At 35.8% G+C, this 20,266-nt stretch overlaps 1 protein-coding gene across 3 annotated transcripts in view; it reads right to left on the bottom strand.

Annotated features, from left to right (window-relative positions):
• Positions 1-20,266, bottom strand: part of LOC141525843 (uncharacterized) — a 293,402-nt gene that overhangs the window by 244,037 nt on the left and 29,099 nt on the right. For all 3 annotated transcript variants that reach the window (XM_074240509.1, XM_074240511.1, XM_074240510.1), the window contains exon 2: positions 1,603-2,229. In XM_074240509.1, coding sequence (XP_074096610.1) covers positions 1,603-2,088 — 486 coding nt within the window. In that variant the 5' untranslated portion in view covers positions 2,089-2,229. The remainder of the gene's footprint in view (positions 1-1,602; positions 2,230-20,266) is intronic.

Genomic DNA, 20,266 nt, shown 5'->3' with positions numbered 1-20,266 from the left:
ATGAGTTAGAGTTAAACTCTTTTGAATTCTTTTGTATTTTTTCAAATTGTCCGCGAAAACAAAATCTCAACATTATTTAAAAATTAAAAATGATGATTTATTATTAAACTTTTTTGAATTCTTCATTCTTTTGAATTCTCCTCAGGAACGAAATTAAATTTTTTTTTAAGAATTAAAAAGAATAAGTTAGCATTAAACTTTTTTGAATTCTTTTTATTCTTCCCAATTTTCCTCGGCAATGAAATTAATATATTGTCTAAGAATTAAAAAGAATTAATTAGTATTACACTTTTATAATTCTTTTTTATTCTTTCGAATTCTTTGCAAGAACCGAAATCGCTACATTTTTTTAGAATAAGAAAGAATAAGTTAGAATTAGAAATATAGGATCCTTATTTTCCCTTTTTAATTCTAAAATGATAATAATTGTTTCGTTGGATGACCCTGATTAAGAAATATAATTTGAAATGATTTAAAACCATCGGATGTGAATACTATCTAGATATACAATTAACATGGAGGTAATCATTTCAAATCATCTTTCTGAATCAGAGGAAGGAAAATAAAAAAAAAATTCATTTTAAGTTCGACCTTAATTCTTCGGAGAATTGAGAGTATTTAAGAGTATTAAACAGGAATGAGAATAAGTGGTTTATTAATCATTTTCAAATCTCTTTTTCAAACAGGGATGTGCATATACTATAGAATGTATAACTACATTTTTTTAAATGTGTTTCAAAAATGTATTCATTAAGTCTAACAAATATGTCATCAATTACATGATTTATAGGCTTTTTAAATATTCCTAAAAGTATTTTTTTTCGGCGCCCAAAGTAGAATCGTATCTTAAAAGTCGTGTATTTAGCTTGAGAAATAGTGATTAATTAATTAATGAATATTTAGTAGTATAGAAATTTCGAAAGTTTTCTTAGTTTATTACTTTTGACTTGCATTCACATCAGTAATACTAAAAGATTATCACTATTAAGAGATTATTTTATTGTAATTAGTATTTAGAAAATATGTATTGAATTATTTGCATACAAATGACGAATGTGACATAGAAGCCGCATGCTTGGAGGATGACTTGATTAGAGTAAGGACCATCTATTAGAAATTCGCTTCGCTGACTACTCCTTTCGCTGACTAATTAAGAGATATTTTGCACGAAAGAACTTGTAAGCTAAACAATCATATTAATGAGTCCTTTCGTGCATTTGGGATAAGACTTCACATATCACCGTAAATATATTTGTTGTGATTGAAGTCTTGGTGGGAAAAATTTTTGCGGGTGACATGTCACGGTTAAGTAGTCTGGGAATCCAGAAATTTATCGATTTCTAATTGTGGCAATCATTTTTACAATTATTTAGTAAATAAATACATTAGAAGTCACATCATCATCTTGAACCTTTTTTTTTCTTGATGGTAAATTTGAATATTATTTATTCAAAGATTAAACTTCAATAAGAATGTTTAGTATAATTTGACATAAAAAATGGATTTGTTATGCATACAACTAATTTCTTCAATAGTTACAGATAATAAACCTTATCTGGTCATAAATGAAAATTTTCTTATGAATTTGTATGTAAAACCCACCTGTATTTCAGAAGTGGAAGACGATATTCTTAAATCAAAAAATGATGGCGGCGGAAATGGAAAATTGTTGAATTTTAATGGATGCATGGTGGAGGTTGTTGACTCCAATGAGAGTGGTGGTGGTGAGATGAAAAATTGAATTGGCGAAAGCGGAGGTGCCAAATGACGATGTAGCTTCACTTTTTCAACAATCAGTCTACGGCGTTTAAAATAATGGAGATTATGAGTATGATTTCGATGATTAACCTGGGAAGAATTGTAAAATGTGGATGATGGTGCAGAATGGTAAGATTGTTGAGATACGACTAAATTCTGCTGTGCAAGCGTGTGACTTCTTGCATTTTTTGGGATACTCAATCCTGACTCGGCAATATATCTACCACGCAAAGTTTTTAGGTCGTTCAAAATCTGCGAAGGTCGTTGTTTGCTGATTTGCTTCTGTTTTCTTCGATTGGCAATGCTAGTGCCTCCTGCCGCAGCGTACATTTTTCAAGAATTTATGATCATCATTTGTGGAAACAATGAGAAAATAGATGTATTTTTCTATGCCTGATTGTCTTCTTGACTTAATGCTGTCATAAATAGTGGAAGGCTTTTCGATAGTGTAGTCGCCATTATATTCGCATTCTGAAAAAGAAAAAAAAACACAAAGTTGACGTATTTACTAAAGAAGTTATTAATGTATCAATGATAAAAATTTTTCATTTAAGTTTCAAAAATGTACAAAAAATTTTTTCATATTCTATCTTCACATTGTTGTAGAAATTTTCTACGAAATTCTTCAAAATTTTCTATGAAATTACTCTAATGAATTTTCACTAAAAGTTGAATAGATAATAAATAATAGTTTAAAAAATTAAAAGACACGCTTTCATAGAAAACGAAACTAACAAACGGAAGATTTTTTTTTTAATTTATTTATTTATTGTTTAAAGATATTACATTATTTCATATACAACATTGGAAACGCATGAACAATAATAATAATAATAATAGTCTTGAGGGTATTAAAAAATTTTACTCTAAGAATTAGACATTAAGATAAAACATTGAATATTTGCAGAAATATGTGTATTAGTATTTAAATAAATAAGGATAATATATCTATAAAGAAACATAGAGGAGTATCTTTGTAGAAGACCAACGAAAAGGTAGATGATCTCTGGTTTAGACAATTTGGCAGAAACGACGATGAATAGATGCAGCCAGGAATCTGGCAATGTTTTCTACGTCTACTATGTGATGGCTCTCTAGTATGTAGAATGATAGTAGGTTTGGGGGGAAGAATTTTGTAAATCTGCTGAGGAAACGTTGTCTGAGATCTTCTAGAGTTTTGCACCTTGATAGTATGTGGTCCACTGTCTCTAGTTCTGTTCCGCAAGTTCTACACAGCGCTTTGGGGATGAGTTGAAGATATTGGTCGAAGCAAAATATCCGGCAGCTGTGTGTATTAGCAAGTCTTAGTTGTGACAGCATACGTGTGAGGTGAATTGGCCATCTCATCTTCAGAACTCTAGGTGTAACAGCCTCTTTTCTCCAGACCAGTTGCATTTGAAGGGAGGACGAACGTAGGTAGCATTCGTAATCCATGCGTCTGGCTCTCTCCAAGGCAGCATTTAGGAATTTGTCCTGGTTTTTTTCCCAGTATACTGGGATTGAGTTGGTAAACATTCCCTGAAAGCCCAGTTCCTGGAGCAGAAGATCAAATCTTGCGGCCCAGTTGAATCTTTTCTGGCATTCAGGATTTTGTAGTAGGTTGCACAGGTTGAGAAGACATCTTTTCGGCCAGCGATGATCTTTCATCTTGAGTATTTTTACTACCCATCTCCATGTTTGCTTCAGCGTTGCTATTGAAAGGTGTGTGATTCCAGTCTCCAAGCGAACCATGTATCCAGGAGTATTGCGCGGTAGTTGAAGGATTTTCTTATAATAATCCGTTTGTGTGTTGTCTATAAAATCCAAGTAGTCAAGTCCCCAGATTTCGGCCCAGTAGAGCATAGTTGGAGCCACCAGACTGTTGAAGATCTTTACTCTTGCTTGCCAGAAATCAGCTTTTGCTTTTGCAAGAATGGAGAGTGCGGTGCCTGTCGCAACTTTGGCTTTGTTGGCTGCCTCATTTGCAGCAAATTTTCCCCTCACTGCACTGTCTATGATAGTTCCCAGGTAGTTATATTGTGAAACTGATTGTATAGGTTGATCCTTGAATTGGAACGTATCTTTTTCTTTTTTCCTAATTCTTCCTGACGAACGGCAAACTAGGATTTTTGTTTTTCCAGTGTGTACTTTGAGTTTATTCGCCTTAAAGTATTTTTCTAGGCAGTGGAGAGTTTTTTTGACTTCTTGAATAGAGCCTGCAAAGAACACCGCGTCATCTTCGAAGAGAAGCATCCGTAAGCAATTTAGCCCAATATTAATGCCTTGGATACTTTTGGAGTCTAGGAAGTCGATCAGATCTGCTATATACAAGATGAATAGTGTCGGGCTGAGCTTATCGCCCTGGAGCACTCCTTCGGTGACCTCAAAAGGGTTTGAAGTTTATCTCTCCGTTTATCTTGAGCTGGATGTTAGCTTTTTCATAAATGGCCTGAACAGTTCTGATGATTTTTCCGCTGATTCCTAATTTGAACAGTTTTGCCCATAAGAGGTGGTGAGGTACCGAGTCGAATGCTCTGCTGAAGTCTTCGAGTATACAGTAGTATACACTTCCTTCGAGTCTTATTTTCGATTGTAAGGCAGTAAAGATGGTGAAGGAGTTCTCCAGGCAGCTACGGCTTCTTCTAAATCCAGCTTGTTCATCAGAAATCAGTTTAATGTCTTCCGCCCAGCTGTAGAGCCTTCTTTGAATCAGGTTGGTAAGGATCTTGAGTATATTGTTGATCAAGGCAATTCCTCTATAGTTGGAAGGATCATCTCTGGCTCCTTTCTTGTGGATGACTGTTACCAGCGCCGAGGGCCAGCTTGTAGGTATCCTATGTGAGGACCAGATTATGTTCATCAGAGTCGTGATGTATTTTATCCACGGCGGGAGGAGGTGTTGGAGATGCTCATTCAGGATTGCATCAGGCCCAGGAGCCTTGTTCTTCTTGCATCTTTGGATTGCTCTCTTGATTTCCGAGTAGGAAAATTCCTGGTCTAAGTAGGGATGTGTTACGGCCAGCGTAACTACCCTCTGATATTAATTAATATTAACTTAATTTACACAAGAAAATTGCCAAAAGGTAAATGAAATTACGATGAATAGTATTTCGAAAAACTATAGTAAGCCGACAGTCAATTGTCTACTTTATTCCTCTTATCTTGGCAGCGTTAGAAAAATGAGGTCAAGCTAACTTATTTCTAACAAGCGAGAGTGAGACAGACGAACACTACAAGAATAATCTAACTATAGGCTTATGCATAGAACATGCGTACCCGCATGAACTCCCTGCCGTTTTACTACTACACTTGCGACCATAACTTAAAACAAAAAAGGCTCGTACGATACAACTAATCCCCTCGTAACAGGTTAATTTTTGGTCTATTAATCTCGAATGTATTTTCTCAGATTTCCCTTTTAAAGAACTCTCGATACGTTATAAATTAACAATTTTAGAATATCTCGGAATATCGAATTATTCCAGATTCAACTGACAAATAAAATGGATGTAATGACATCGTGAATTATTTAAAAAAGACGGAAAACTGCACCAACCTTCTAAAAAAAAAATTTCTGACATACCGTTAACGTCAGAATCATAAAATTATTGAGACGCATGTTAAGAGTTCTAATTTCAAAAAAAATATAATCCCTCAATAAAATATCTATTTAATTGATATTTTAAATCTCCCTGAAATAAGTGTTATTTTTATAACCCGGGAAGTAATTAAATTCCCTGTAAATTTTATTTTATTTCATGAGTTAAAACTGTGAAACAATCTACTCATCTTTAGCGACCTTCAACGATTTTAGTAAACCCGCGATGTCCGTGCACGCTTATACCCCTACCCACACGCAGTTCCCCTCAGCGCCATTTTGGTTGCGCAAACAGGTCGCTTAATCTCCTACACTATGTGCTCCTACTGTCCGCTCATGATTTCATCAGCCGCCACCGGGCAACGCAATGAAGGTCCCGCGACTTCTTGTGAGATGCTCCTTGTTACTCTCACATAATTTCATCCGTCACCACTCCAGTAAAACAAGCGAAGTATGTAATCCCTGCCACGATACTTCTTTTGTAAAAGGAGGGGTACAGGCTTGCATTCCAACTTGAAGATTCCCCTCATTAGCTATTCTAGTTCCTCACGCGCTGTGCTTACGACCCCCCAGATAACACTCTTTTTTCCAAGAAAAGAGCATATGCGTGTGCCCTAGTTACTCGGGACAAAGGATTTTCACAGTATAAAAGGCGCGACTTTTTCGGTGACCACAGAGAGTATAACATCATCTCCACTCGCGGACGCATTGTGTCAGTCAAGCGGGTTCTTTCTCACATCTTAGCTTTCAGTACGGACGTGTCATGTTCATTTTACGATTAAATTAACCAGAATAGTTTTATTTAATTCGCGAGTATCACGTAATTAAACGAAAACTTCGGGAGTAAGATTTAGTTATCATTATTATTATTTACGAATCACGGTAGTACGAATTGTTAAATTATATTTTTTTCTCATAAATTACCTTCGGTAATACCTCTCTCGGGTAGAAGAAATTGCGAGAATAACAACTAAATACGACCATTCAAATAAAATAAATAATTCTGAACAACTATAAATTTAGCTCCGCCGGTTTAAATAAATATCAACTTAATAGAACGCCCAAGTAAATAACAATGATCTCGCGATTGAAATAAATTAATTCTAAAATTATAAAAAAATTACAATTAATAAAAACTCAAATCCATTTTTTAGAAATATTTACGAACGCATCGTGAACCATCATTTAATTCGGCGAAAAGTGCTGTAATTCGATCTATTTCTTTATTAATATCATTTTTATGACATTTATTTTAGTAAAAGAAAAAATTAAATAATAATAATTAAATAAATCTTGTACGAAGTAAAATTTTTGGAACCAGGCTATTCACGACCACGCCTAATTTTTCAAATAAATTCCACCGAACATACATTTCAAAAACAGTGTAAAAATCTTGAATCTCAATAAAGATTGTCAATGCGTACAGAAAGACAGGTCATCGTAAATTATCGTGGTAATAAATTTCTCAGGTAAAAGAGAATCTAGTGAACGTAGTTTCAAGAGAAAAAAAAGTAAATTACGTCAGTTGAAATAACTCATCATTTTCTTGTAACATTACAAAAATATATATATTTAAAATTTCACAAACGAGCGTGATAATAATTACAAAAAAAATTAAAATTATAAGTAATTCAATTTAAAATAATTCAGGAATAAAAAGTATTTCAACGTTCTTTGTTCTCGAATTTCGTCACATCTAAGCTACAGCCTAAGCAACTCCTTCCTCCGTGGTATACGCTTTACGTGTGCTTACACATCCTGCTCTCTTTTTCTAACACGTTACCTTTATCATTACTTATTTTTATATTCCGGGAAAATCAAGTAGTCTAATACCAAACTATTTGAGTAGAAAAATCTGGAAGAGGGGAAATTAGTCCGTTTATTTAAAACACTGCGACACTCCCAGCTAACTCATTAGTACTTTTTGTACCCAAGACCTTTACCTTTCGACAAGTGACAGTTCCAGTGCTTACAGTACATTCTCGCTGCATTTTAGTTATTTTCTTATTGGTATTTAACCGAACATAAAATTTAAAATCGTGGTCTCTCCAGCCAATTAAAAATTATTTCCTTATAATAATAATTAAACGTAAAATTTGAACAAAAACAATTAACCAACGAATCGTAGAATTAACAATTATTTACATCTGCACCATCCTTTCTACCTGCACCAAACCAGCACGAGCCAGTGGTTAATCATCACTACAGCACGCTTTTCTATCTTTAAAATCCAGGTATACATTATTATTGTTATTTACTTATTTTCCTTCTTTTTTTTTCTTGTAAATTAATGTACGTGGTTGATCTGAATGACAATAATGAACGGTGAATTTCCCAATATTAAATAATATTAAACAAGTCTTAACTACTCATTTAAAATCACTTCATCCCACTTACCCGTTGAAATACCTATTAGGCGCGGTTCCTGTCTCTCTGAACGAAGGCTTTAAGTAGCTAGTTCTAAAAATCGGAACCTAACAGTTAATTTATTGTGTTCATGTCACTTTGGACGTAACAGATGTCGAGGATTGAATGTTTTGTTAGTACCTTTCAGTATTCTGTTTTCTAGTTTTCTTAAGTGGTTTTTCTAAACTTCGGAGTATTTCTAGGTTTACTAGAGTGAAGCCCGTTTTTCTGCAGTACTTTTAATGTCTGACTATGCTAGCTTTTATTGCAAGTAGATTTGTATCCTCTCAGGGTTTCCTGGGTACTTTGTTATTATTTTTTCTCCTATATTTCATTAACCCTGAGTTGTTGGTAGCTTCATAGATTGCTTCCTGAAGATTTTGGGCCGTAAAGTCGACATCCGTGTTATCGTTAGCCAATATTAGACTTTTAGAGTGGTAAAGAAAGTCTGTGAATTGATAAGCGAGACTGTCATTCCATAAAAGTTTCAACTGCGATGTGTTGTGCTGTTAAGGTGGTATTTTTGTCTGTCTGATGTCAGGTCGGAGCTTAATATTGATAGGAAAGTGATCAGACTCATATGAATCATCTCCAACTTGGAGGGAGCTGATTTATTTCGCTCCATCATGATTTGTCTACATAAGATCAATTACACTAGTTCCACTCAAGCCGTAGTATGTAATTTTGCCCTCAGCATCCCCCTGTGTTCTGCCGTTGAGGAGGAAGAGGCCGTTGCTGGATATGAAGTTTAACCAGGTTAATCCACGTGTTGATATGAGTTTGTCTTGGGAGGTTCTTCTAAGACAAGCACAAGGTTAAGATGGAGGTGTTATTAGCCATGTTTCGGATATTCCTAAGTAGATTGTTTCATTGGATATAACTATGTTTGCGCAGTTTGAAGCTCCGTGGCAGTTCCAGAACCTCAAGACGTTGGCTGTTGTATTCGCCTCCCCTTTCTTTAGTGGTTTTTTGGATTTTGTCTTTTGTTTATGTGTTTTCGCGAGAAATGATTGGATTCTTCGAGCCATCCTTTATTATATCTATCCCATATGAGATTTTTTCCATCTAGTAATATTTTGTTAGCTCTTATCTTTGATTTGTTGTCTTTTTCTTTTTCTTCTTTCAATTTCTTCCTTATTTCAAAGGCCTCCTGGCTTTCTATTGGTGTAGAATCGTTGCCAATAAAGATGTTTAGCGTTCTTAATTTGGCTTTTTTGGTACGCATAATCAAAGCTTTGTGCTCCGGCTTTTCAAAATGTACGACAAAACGGTCTTTTGTTTTACCAATTTATTTTATGTTTTTACAGTCTTCTTTCTGTATGTTAAAAGTATTTGCCAAGAAGTTGGCTATATCTTCAGGTGTGTTCGTGGACTCGAAGCCGTTGATTATGATGTTCTGTCTGCGGGTCATGCTTTCTTGGGTTTCAATGATCATCGTTAACTTATCTAGTTGAGATTTTATTTCGCCTTTCATTTGGTTGAGAGAGTTGGGGCCAGTGACTTTTTCAAGTTCTTCAATTCTGGAAGCGATAAGCGTTAAATTTTCGTTATTAAAATTCTGATTGGAGCAGCACTTACCAGATTCAATCTCCGGAAGACGCTGATTGATTTCAGTTTGTTGTTTTTTCAAGTCTTGTACTTCCTCTGCGATGCCTACGAACTTGTCTTCTAGAGTTTGGAGTTGTGTGACCACTGAGGTGGAGGAATTATTAATGAGTTCCTTCACGTGCGTGAACTGTGCTTGATTGGTTTTAAACAACGCTACGAATTGATCCGCCATTCATTTAAATGCATCTTGACTTAAAATTTTGGCGAAATTTAGTGCTTCTGGCACTGGCAACTGTTCGAGTGATTCTGTGTTGTTATTAGTTAGACATTTCTTTCTCGACCGGAGATAGCGAAGGAGAAGAGCTGCTACGTTTTAAATATTTCTATGGGTAGGTGTCGTCGTCTAAATCCTGGTTGGAACCTGGAGTATCTCTGGTTCTTTTACGTCCCGTCAATAACTCACCAATATCGCCTATTGATAACGTTCGTTCTCTCAGTCTCAGATCGGCTAAAGATGGCCTGCCTTTCTTGGTGGCTTTCTATGGAGCTGTTGGGGGTGGTAGGTATGACTGCGTAGTAGGTTTTTGATTTGGAGTTTTGTCGGCTGCAGAGGTTATATCACTGGGATCTGGGCTTGACGACATATCAACATAACCTTGTTTAACTCCACATGTTAACGTGACGACAAACACTATTAAGACACCTTTAGCACCGGTTTTATTTTAGAACATATTTCTGACACTATTTTATTGTAAATTGTGTTCGTATATATAATTTTACTAAGGTTGTACAATATTTAAATACAAAAAAACACGAGACCAAAGTTTTTGCAGTGTTACTCGTTTAGCTTGCGCGCATGCGTTCCCAATAAACGGAAGATAAGTTTGAATTAAAAATAGTGGAAAAAATTATAATCAATAAAAATTAATAATAGTGTAAATAACAAAAAAATTTACTTTATTTTGAAAAAAACGTGAGATGCTTTTTAATATATTATAAAAATTATATGTCCATAACTACTTATTCAGTTACCTAATAATGCACTCCACGCTTTTTTTACAATAAAATACAATTTTTTCTTACTAACACTATTATTAATCCATATTTATTGAAGTTTTTGACACTATTCTTAATTTAAATTTATTAAAATTCATTTTCTATTTTTAAGTTTGGTTTTTTTTAAAAGCGTGTTTTTTGGTTTTTTTAAACTATTACCTATTTTCTATTTTTTTGTTTGGTTCATTTATAAAAGCGTGTTTTTTTAGATTTATTTTTATCAGAGCAAAATTGATCGGTAGCTCAATTACCATTCATAGCAATAGCGAACAAGGCTCTTTTTTCAAAAATCATGAATTTAAATTCTTGCTTATTTTGTTGAATTAAAATTCTCTTTGGTATTCGAATATTTATAACTATTAGATAAATCGGTTAAAGATAATGATAGAAAATTATAACACAGGTCCACAAAAGAAAATTAAGAAAATCGTTAACCCTGAAGGCCATCCCTGCAACATCCCGCCAATTCTATACCTATGCTTGAAATTGCACATATGACGTTTCTGAGCTCTTTGTGTGTGTGTGTGGGTGTGTGTTTGAGCTCGAAAAAATAGCTTTTGGATGCTTTCGAGCTTTTCGAGTTTAAAATAAACCAAAAATATGAATAAGTGAAATGTTCAACGTTTAGGTATACAGTTAGCGGGAAGTTGCAAGGATGTTCTTTAGGGTCAACCGTTTTCCTAATTTTTTTTTTATCATGTCACAAAGTTCTGCCAGAGGAAAAATATCAACTCCCCTCTGTGAAAATCAATGATTCAAAAAAATGGAAAAGTTATTGGTTCCATACCGGTTCTCAAAAATCGAGTATTCATCAGATCTTCCCGTTTTGAAGTTCTATGAAGCTGCTATAACTATTCCTACGAGGATGTCACTATGTCTGTAAATATATTAGGATGTGCAAGATTCGATTTTCGGGAAATACTTTGTAAAATTAGAAATTTGAGCTCCGCTTTAACAGAAGCTGCGTTTGGGCATTTCCCGAGATATTTTGGGTTGACACATTCGTATCTGATTTCCATAGCATTTTTTACAGGAGCTTTGTTTGGGTACTTCCGGCCGTGAGATATCTCGACAGCGGAAATGACCAAACAAAGATCCTATTAAGAGCGGAACTTAAACTTTCAATTTTAAAAGGTTTTTCACGGAAATTGAATTTTGGCACACTCTAATGTATATATATAAGGGTGATCTAAAAAAAAATTTTTTTTTTTCTAAACAGGCTTCAAAGTTTCTTTTGGTATGAAAAAATCACCGTTAAAACATGAGCCCTTAATATTAATATTAAGATTGTCCACATTGAATTTTTTTGATTCCCATAAGAATCACATGGGAAAAATTTTCTCTGCTTTTTCTGATTTTTGTACCGCTTAAACGACTGATTGACTTATCAATCACTGTTCTTATCTTTAGAAAGAATTAAACGCTCTACAAAAAAGGTTGACTAAAATTTTTTGATTTGTCCACGCGTTCCAAAGTTATTCAAAATCAAAGTTCAATTTTTCAAAAATTTGATCGAATTCTATAAATTACACCGAAACTGTTGGTTTTAGTGTCAGAATAAGGATTAAATTTTTTGTCAAACCTAAATTGGGATTCTGATAAATGTTGGCCAATAATTTTTTTTATTAAATCAAGTAGATATTATACTTTTAAGGAATTTTTTTTTGCAAGAAACCAACACATAAACAATTCAATTCTATTATTATGTTTTGAAAAATTTTTGAAAAATTCCAGACAAGTCTTAAAGGTGTCGTCATTGGGCCACGTAGAAATGTCCTTCTTCCCCTTCTCCTCTGCAGTCACGAGTGCTGTCTGAGCTCCTAGGGTAGCGGAATTTTGGTAGATCTGGGACGCTAGTTGTGTCAATGTAAAAATGAGTGTAGGGGTATGCGTGTATGAGAGTTAGGGTGGGTCAAAAAAATCGAATAATTTATTTTTGATTTTATACTCTGAAAAATAGGTTCGTAGACACCTAAAAAGAATTCTCTCCAAGTATAAGCTCTTAATTATAACGGGAAGGTCCTCCGCTTTGCGGGTTTCTATTTTTTTCGAATAATCAGATAAAAAAATTTATATCTCGCTTCCAACTGCTTGGAAAAATATTCCGTGGCATAGATTTTGTGAGAAATTGAATGCTTTACAAAAAGGTCTCTTATGACTTTTTCAAAAACTCAACCGATTAAAAGATATTCATAGTTGAAGTTTGGCTATTTTAAGGAAAATATTCGTTTTTATTATGAATTTTATAAGTCGATGAAAAAAATTATTTCGGATTGCGGAACTCATGATTTTGTAGGAAATTTACTGCTCTACAAAAATGGTCTCTTATGATTTTTTGATTAAGTGAAGCCGTTACGAGATATTCATCGTCAAACATTAACGAATATCAATATTTCCAGTTTTTGATCAATAATTCGATAAATTTTAATTTAAACTATGAGTTTCAGGAAAATTTACATAAATTTGAGTTTCGATCGATAAAGAAATGTTATAATAAGTTAGATAAAGAATTATTGGAATTATCATTGATTTTCCTTGGAGAAATGCCTCAAGAAAAGATTTCTTTCAAACGTCCTGGTGCTGTTCATCATGCTAGATGGATGGCTAAGGCCATTTATAGTTTGAAAATGTATCTATTCAGAGATGAATTCAAACTCTCTCAGAAAGAATTGCATGGTCTTCGTCATTTCTGTATTTTTATAGTCACATTGTATTTAAAAGCTTGGTTTTCATCAACTTCTGCAACAACTGCTGCTTATCATGACTTGCAGTTTATGAAAAATTTATTGGAGTACAAACATATCAATCCTTTGATTTCTTCAGCTACGTGTGAAAAAATGATTTCGCACTTATGGTATTTGAGCGATGAACTTGCCATTTTATCACTGTTTGACGATGGCGTTCCATTAGAAGTAAAAAAAAGTATTGTTGAAGCTGTTAATACTCGTGAAGGTACAGATTCTAAAGCTAAAAGATTTGTAATTGCTAAAAAGATTTGAATTCATTGGCGCAGAGAACTCTGAGTGACTTTGTGTCTAAAAAGTCATTAAATCTTTTCAAAATCTTCGATCTACCGTATGACTTTCTTGATGTCGATGTTGAATTATGGCCTACTAATGAGAGTTATCTCGAAAATAAAGAATACTTTCAACAACTAAAAGTTGTCAATGATTCAGCAGAGCGAGCTGTTGCATTAGTCAGTGAATATAATCAATGCTTGACAAAAATGAAGAACAATTCCAGTACTTATTGCAAGTTGTCAAAGAACATCAAAAACATTCCCAAATTGTAATAAAAGAAATTATTTATAGTAATAGCGTACTGTTATGTTAAAAATATAGACAATTATATTGCAATTGATAATTCAATAAAAAATTTATCTATAAAAAAGTTAAATACTGGTTGTTTCTCACTTGATTCAATACTTTTCATATTAAATTTGACAAAGAAATATGTCATTCACTTCAAATTAAACTAATCATTGGCTATATGTCGAAAAAATGCTCTAATTTCTTGTTTTAATGCAATCAAACAAGCTCAAGACTGAAAACAATATTAAAAAAATTGTTTATAACATTTCTTTATCGATCGAAACTCAAATTTATGTAAATTTTCCTGAAACTCATAGTTTAAATTAAAATTTATCGAATTATTGATCAAAAACTGGAAATATTGATATTCGTTAATGTTTGACGATGAATATCTCGTAACGGCTTCACTTAATCAAAAAATCATAAGAGACCATTTTTGTAGAGCAGTAAATTTCCTACAAAATCATGAGTTCCGCAATCCGAAATAATTTTTTTCATCGACTTATAAAATTCATAATAAAAACGAATATTTTCCTTAAAATAGCCAAACTTCAACTATGAATATCTTTTAATCGGTTGAGTTTTTGAAAAAGTCATAAGAGACCTTTTTTGTAAAGCATTCAATTTCTCACAAAATCTATGCCACGGAATATTTTTCCAAGCAGTTGGAAGCGAGATATAAATTTTTTTATCTGATTATTCGAAAAAAATAGAAACCCGCAAAGCGGAGGACCTTCCCGTTATAATTAAGAGCTTATACTTGGAGAGAATTCTTTTTAGGTGTCTACGAACCTATTTTTCAGAGTATAAAGTCAAAAATAAATTATTCGATTTTTTTGACCCACCCTAATGAGAGTAGCGTGAAAGTGAGTTGAACGCAGGTAGCAGGTGATATGAATGTAGTAGGGGTAAGGTGGAAATATCAAATTCATTTTTTTTTCACGCCTGATCAGAATATTTATTCACGGGTAATAATAATTAATTATTAATTATGATTAATCGATATAATAATAATAACTGTATTTTCCCATAGGTAGGCGTTTTATTCTAAATCGATATTTAAATTTAAATTATTTATAATAAAATCAGATTCACTTCACGATATATATTATAAATTAAATCTTTTATTTGAATCGAATCATTTAACCACAAATTTACTCAAACATATCTAGCTATACCAAGCTAAAGCTATGAGACACATGTAATTTATTATGAAGTTATTATGTATAAAATCTTGCAGAGAAGTTCATCATAACTTTCTGGTATGGCGGTTAGAGGTAAGGAACACACATTCATATGGCCCTTTGACTCAAAAAGTGTCTACAAAATAGCATTTCTGCCCTCCGGCCGGAAAGTGGCAACTTTCTTGCCGCAGCGCTAAACAAAGTTGCCACATTCCTGCTACGTCGAGCAGAAAAATAGTATACACACCTTGGCCAGTAAAAAGTAAAGCCTCAGATCACATGTTTGTCAACCTCGGCTTCGCTTCGGTCAACAATTACATGTGATCTGAGACTTTTCTTATTTTACTGGCCTCGGTATGTAATATACTATTAAATCAAGGGGCGAGAATGGCGTTAGTGTACTGGAGGGTATGATCTGAATTTAACTGTTTTAGATGGCCTGAAGTTTGCTGATTGAAAGTAGTAAAATAATTTCAAGTACTGTCATCGACTAAAGTAATTATTATATGTGTTGTAATCAAAAGTTAAACGGTGTGACATTCTAGCAAAACATTTGAACTGTAAATCGTTAATTCGTTTTAGAATTAATGAATCATTTTCTCGGAATTACATTCCAACAGATATTTGTTGCTTCGTAGCTGAATTGGCAATGCGATAACGGAAATTTTAGACAATAAGAAGTCATTGCGCCCCGCGAAACCTTAATCTACCCGTGTCAGCATGAGATCCGGGCCTCGACGACGTTCCCGAGATGTAACCTGAGCCCAACAATGACTGCCAGTGATCATTTGTATAATTAAATAATTAACTAAGTCAGTCAACCAGGAGAACTTTTCGAGCTCGGACCCTGTCCACCAGTTTCTATCTGACCTTTTTCTTATCGTTAAATTTTTATGTTATGATGTTAATCTTGACTAATTATTTCTAATAGGGACGAGCGCTTCTTCTCGTTCCACCCTATTTCCTAATGTTTTTATAGGCGCGAGCACTTATTAACTGTTCCACCCTGCTCCTATCAGTAAAAGTTAATAAGTTATAAATATATATTTATATACATGTATAAACTTTTGAACCATATGTATTTTCTGAATCAGCTCGACGAACTGAGTCGAAATATAGCAAAATTTTTCAAAAGTTCCGTCATAAGGACCAATGCAACAGTTCGATTCCTATGACACCTCCTAAAAATCTAATAGAAGCTTAATAAAACACTACATTTTGAATTTTCAAACCGCAATAACTTTTGACTGCATGCACCGATTTTCACGTTCTTGGCGGCGATCGACGCGGTTTCTAAGGCCCCATAAAGAACTTTTAAGTTCGAATTGATCGATCTAGAAATTTCGAAGTAATTCCGAAAAAACACTTTTTTTGGTTTTCTTTCGACAACGATAACTCACGCAGGAATCAACCGATATTGATTTTCAAAACGGCATTCGATGTGGTTCTTCAAGGTTAAGAGCTGATTAGATTTTGGAGTTGATTGGAGTAGCCGTTTAGAAGTTATTCCAAAAAAACCACATTTAAAAATAAAATTTTTCTTAATTTTTTGGGGTTTTTTTTATTTTTCTCAAAATCTATCGGTCCGAATCAGTTCAAATTTTCAGGAAATCTAAATTTGATGAAACTCTTTAGAACACTACTAGTTTTGTTCGATTCGGTCGAGCCGTTCAAAAGTTATAAGCGGGTCACATACTTACTTACTTACTTACTTACTTACTTACACACACACACACACACACGCGCGCGCGCGCGCGAACATCATCGTAAAAATAGTCAGGCAAGCTTCCTTGGACGTGATTTTTTGATTTTAAGAGCTGATTAGTTTTTCGAATCGATCAAAAGAGCCGCTTAAAAGATATTTCAAGAATAAAACATTCTCAAGCGTTGCTTACTAATCCAAAGCACGTATGATAATACGTTCTATTGATCAATTTCTATTTAAGGGGGTATTCTAGTCTAAAAACATGAATTTCAAGTAATTTATTTAGGTGCCGTGAAAAAAAGGCAATTTATATTTTAACCATCGATTCTTAACTTTCCGCTCAGAGAGTCGAAGATTTTCGAAAATCGGGAAGTTATTCACCCCGTTTTGGAAAAATCAAGTTTCCATCAGATCTCGACGTTTTAAGATCATAGGAAGCTTCCCTGACTATTCCCGCAATAAAAGACATCGTTATCATTGAAAAATGACGGTCGGTAGTGTGGGATTCTTACCCACTAAGAAAAACTCCTTTCTCTGTCCCCGTGAATTGTACAGAGATAACTAAATCGGAACCGCGTGAGCATTACTTCAATCCAGTTCATGTTGCGTCTCACGACCCCTACTCCTGGTTACTGATCCCTTTCTGCGGTTTTTTCTTTTAGAAGGTGCTAGGCGTAGGCTGCATCAGCTGACTACTTATCTTCTAATCTGAGCATGCAGGCTATCAAGCTCTCGGGGAAGAGCGTAGAGCCAATAGTTTTTCCGGAGCTGCTTTTGGTGTCCTTTTACCGATCACACTCGAAAAACGTGTGTTCGGCGTCGTCAATTTTATCTGGGCAGTATTTGCACGTTGGCGTGCTATGCAAACTCATCTTACAAAGATAGGCGTTAAACTGTCCATGTCCTGTTGATAGCTGGGTCAAAAGAAGTCCGTTTCTCCATGCTTCCGAGGAAGCCAGACGTTTATGTCCAGAATGAGGCGTGCCGCCCATCTGCCTGTTTTCCAAGATGTCCATCGGTCCTGCTACACATGTTATGTTTTCGTCTTTATCTTGGCTCTTGCCTCTTTAGAGTTGTCACCATTCGTTTTGGCGTTGTAGCTTTTTGCCCTCTCAAATGCTAGTAAATCAATTGGCGTGGCACCTGCTATGACCAATACGGCTGCTTCTGAAACCGTGCAGTAGGCACAGATGACTCTGAGCACTCCTCGTCGTTGCACTGCCACTATCTTTCGCCGGTACGTCTTCTGTTTAAGTATATCCGCCCTTAGAGTAATATAGAGTGGACTACTTCTAAAAGCACCCTTCTTTGTCTGGTTCGTGGCCCACTGTGTTGACCATGATTCTTGAAAGGTTCGACACTGTCTTGTTTGCTTTCATGCAAGCGTTTTCGAGGTGTTCTCGGAAAGACAGCTTCTCGTCGATCATCACTCCTAAATAACGCAATGCGCCCTTGCAAATGTCAATGTTGTCCCACCCATGTCGACGCCCATGAAAGGTTTTGGGAACCACTTTTGTCGAATCACGACAACGATCTCGATTTTCTGCTTGGCGAGTTTCAAATGGTGTTTCTCAAGCTAATTTTCGACAGCTTCGATGGTTTCCCGAACAAGTAGTTCTGCCTCCTGGGCACTGTTTACTACTATCGTAGCCGCAACGTCATCGGCGAAGCCCGTGAGTTCCACTTGTTTTTGCAACGGGATTTCTAGGAGTTTGTCATATTTCACGTTCCATAGGTCAGGCTTATAATTGAACCTTGCGGCGCGCCGGACGTTATGTCATATTCTTGTAGGCTTTCTGTCGTTTCTGCTATCAACGTTCTTTCGTTAAGATAATCATCGAATATTGCCAGATTTTCCGGCTTCGCGTCAAATTTGTGCTCCAAGGCATCTACAATGTCACCCCAATTCGCCCTGTTGAAGGCGTTTTTGATGTCTAGTGTTAGGATAAGACACACTTTGCGGGCTTTGAAGCTACTAGACCATGCTTCTCTCACTGTTTCTACGATTTTCTGGATCACACCGACTTTCGATCGTCCTTTCCGGATGCCATGTTAGTTTGTGGCAAAATTTCCAGCACGATCGATGTCGTTGCTTATTTTTCCCTGTATAAGCTTTTCGAGCAGTTTTCCGGCAATGTCCAGCATGCAGAGTGATCTGAACGACGAGGTTGTTATAAGGCTACCTTTGCCTTTGTCTAACAGAACCAATCGTTGCCGCTTCCAGGCCATTGAAAACGTGCCGGTTGCTAGGCATGCGTTGTATGCATTCAGAAGTATATCTGGGTATTCCAGGGCTACAATCTTAATCACTGATGCCGGGACACCATCAGGGTAAGGTGCTTTTCCTGTCTTGAGAGTCTTCACCGCATCCTGTAGTTCCTTTGCTATGAAAGGTGTTTCGCTATTTTTCATATATTGTCTTCTTTCCCGCGGTAGGTGTTTGGGAAACAGCTCAGATAGGATGCTACTCATTAAGGCAGGTGGTTTCGGCGCTTCTAGTGAAGCATTTCCAAGTCGCTTGGCGACAATTCAGTAGGCTTTACCCCAGATGTCTTCATCAAGGTCGTTACAGATATCTTGCCACAATTTCACTTTGCTTGCTTTGATAGCTCGATTCAGGTTCTTTTTGGCTTGCTTTGACTCACTCAAATGTAGATCTTGATTGAGGAAATGTTTCGCAGCTCTCGTTGCTAGCCGACATAGCTCGTGGCATTTTTTTCGAAATTCTGCTATGTCTTGAGACCACCAGCATGTCGGCCTATGGAAGCCTGGCTTTTTCATCCGCGGCATAGAAGCATCGCATGAAGTGACGATCGATTTCATCGCTTTCGACACGAATGTTTCTGTCTCATAACGAGTATTCGGAATCAGGTTGTTCTGAAAACGAGATGAGCTTCATGTCAGAGAAGTTCGTGGTGCCTTTAAATCAAGCTTCCTGGCATTCCATTTTCGTGGTCGATAATCACGACCCCGTACCGGAACAGGTGCTAATCGAATGCTGAATGTCACATGTTGGTGATCACTGCTACTGTATTCCTCTGATACGTTGGCGCCGTAGATTTTGCGCCAAAGTAAACCTGTTCAAGTTTCCTTGTAATAAGCGCGTCATTTCTGCTTTCTCATGACTTCGGCGAGTCCGGTGCGGAATGCCTTACAAGTCCTAGAGCCGGCTCTATAACATAAGCTATCTTGAGCGTCTCTGTTCGATGTTCATAGGAAGTATTTTAGCTTCTCTGTGCAGTTTACGGACTTGTAGTTTTCTCCGCCACGTTTATAGCAACACTTGCTTCTGTCCGGTCCCGTACAGTTTCTTATTTAGTGCCTGAAACCAAGGCATTTAAAGCATCGGATTACTTTCATAACTGGGCATATGGGACAGTTAACCCATCCGACCATTATACGGGCCTTGTCAAGAATCTTGATCACGCTAGCTTTGTCTATCTTACAGAAGGCTGCCCGATTGCCTCGTGGTGTAGGTTTTGTCAAGTTCACACGGTTTATCTCCAGACTGTCGGTAAGGTCACGTTTGAGGGCTTCATAGACATCGTTCTCGGTAGAGATTTCATCCAAATCAAGGATCTCGATCATTGTTTTTGGTGTGAGCGTTCTGACCGTACCGATGTTAGCGGTTGCTGTTTTTATCGTAGCCGTGAAAGCAGCAGTGTCTTCAGTCTTGCGACCCATTTCTAGGAGAAAACTCCCGCGCTTCGTTTGTTTGATA

This window comes from Cotesia typhae, unplaced genomic scaffold, assembly GCF_013202065.1.
Source record: "Cotesia typhae breed Kobodo isofemale line unplaced genomic scaffold, CoteBio_Ctyphae contig_27, whole genome shotgun sequence".
In the NCBI taxonomy this organism is placed as follows: Eukaryota; Metazoa; Arthropoda; class Insecta; order Hymenoptera; family Braconidae; genus Cotesia; species Cotesia typhae.
Note: the sequence above shows the minus strand (reverse complement) of the source record. Positions and strands in the feature narration are given on the sequence as shown.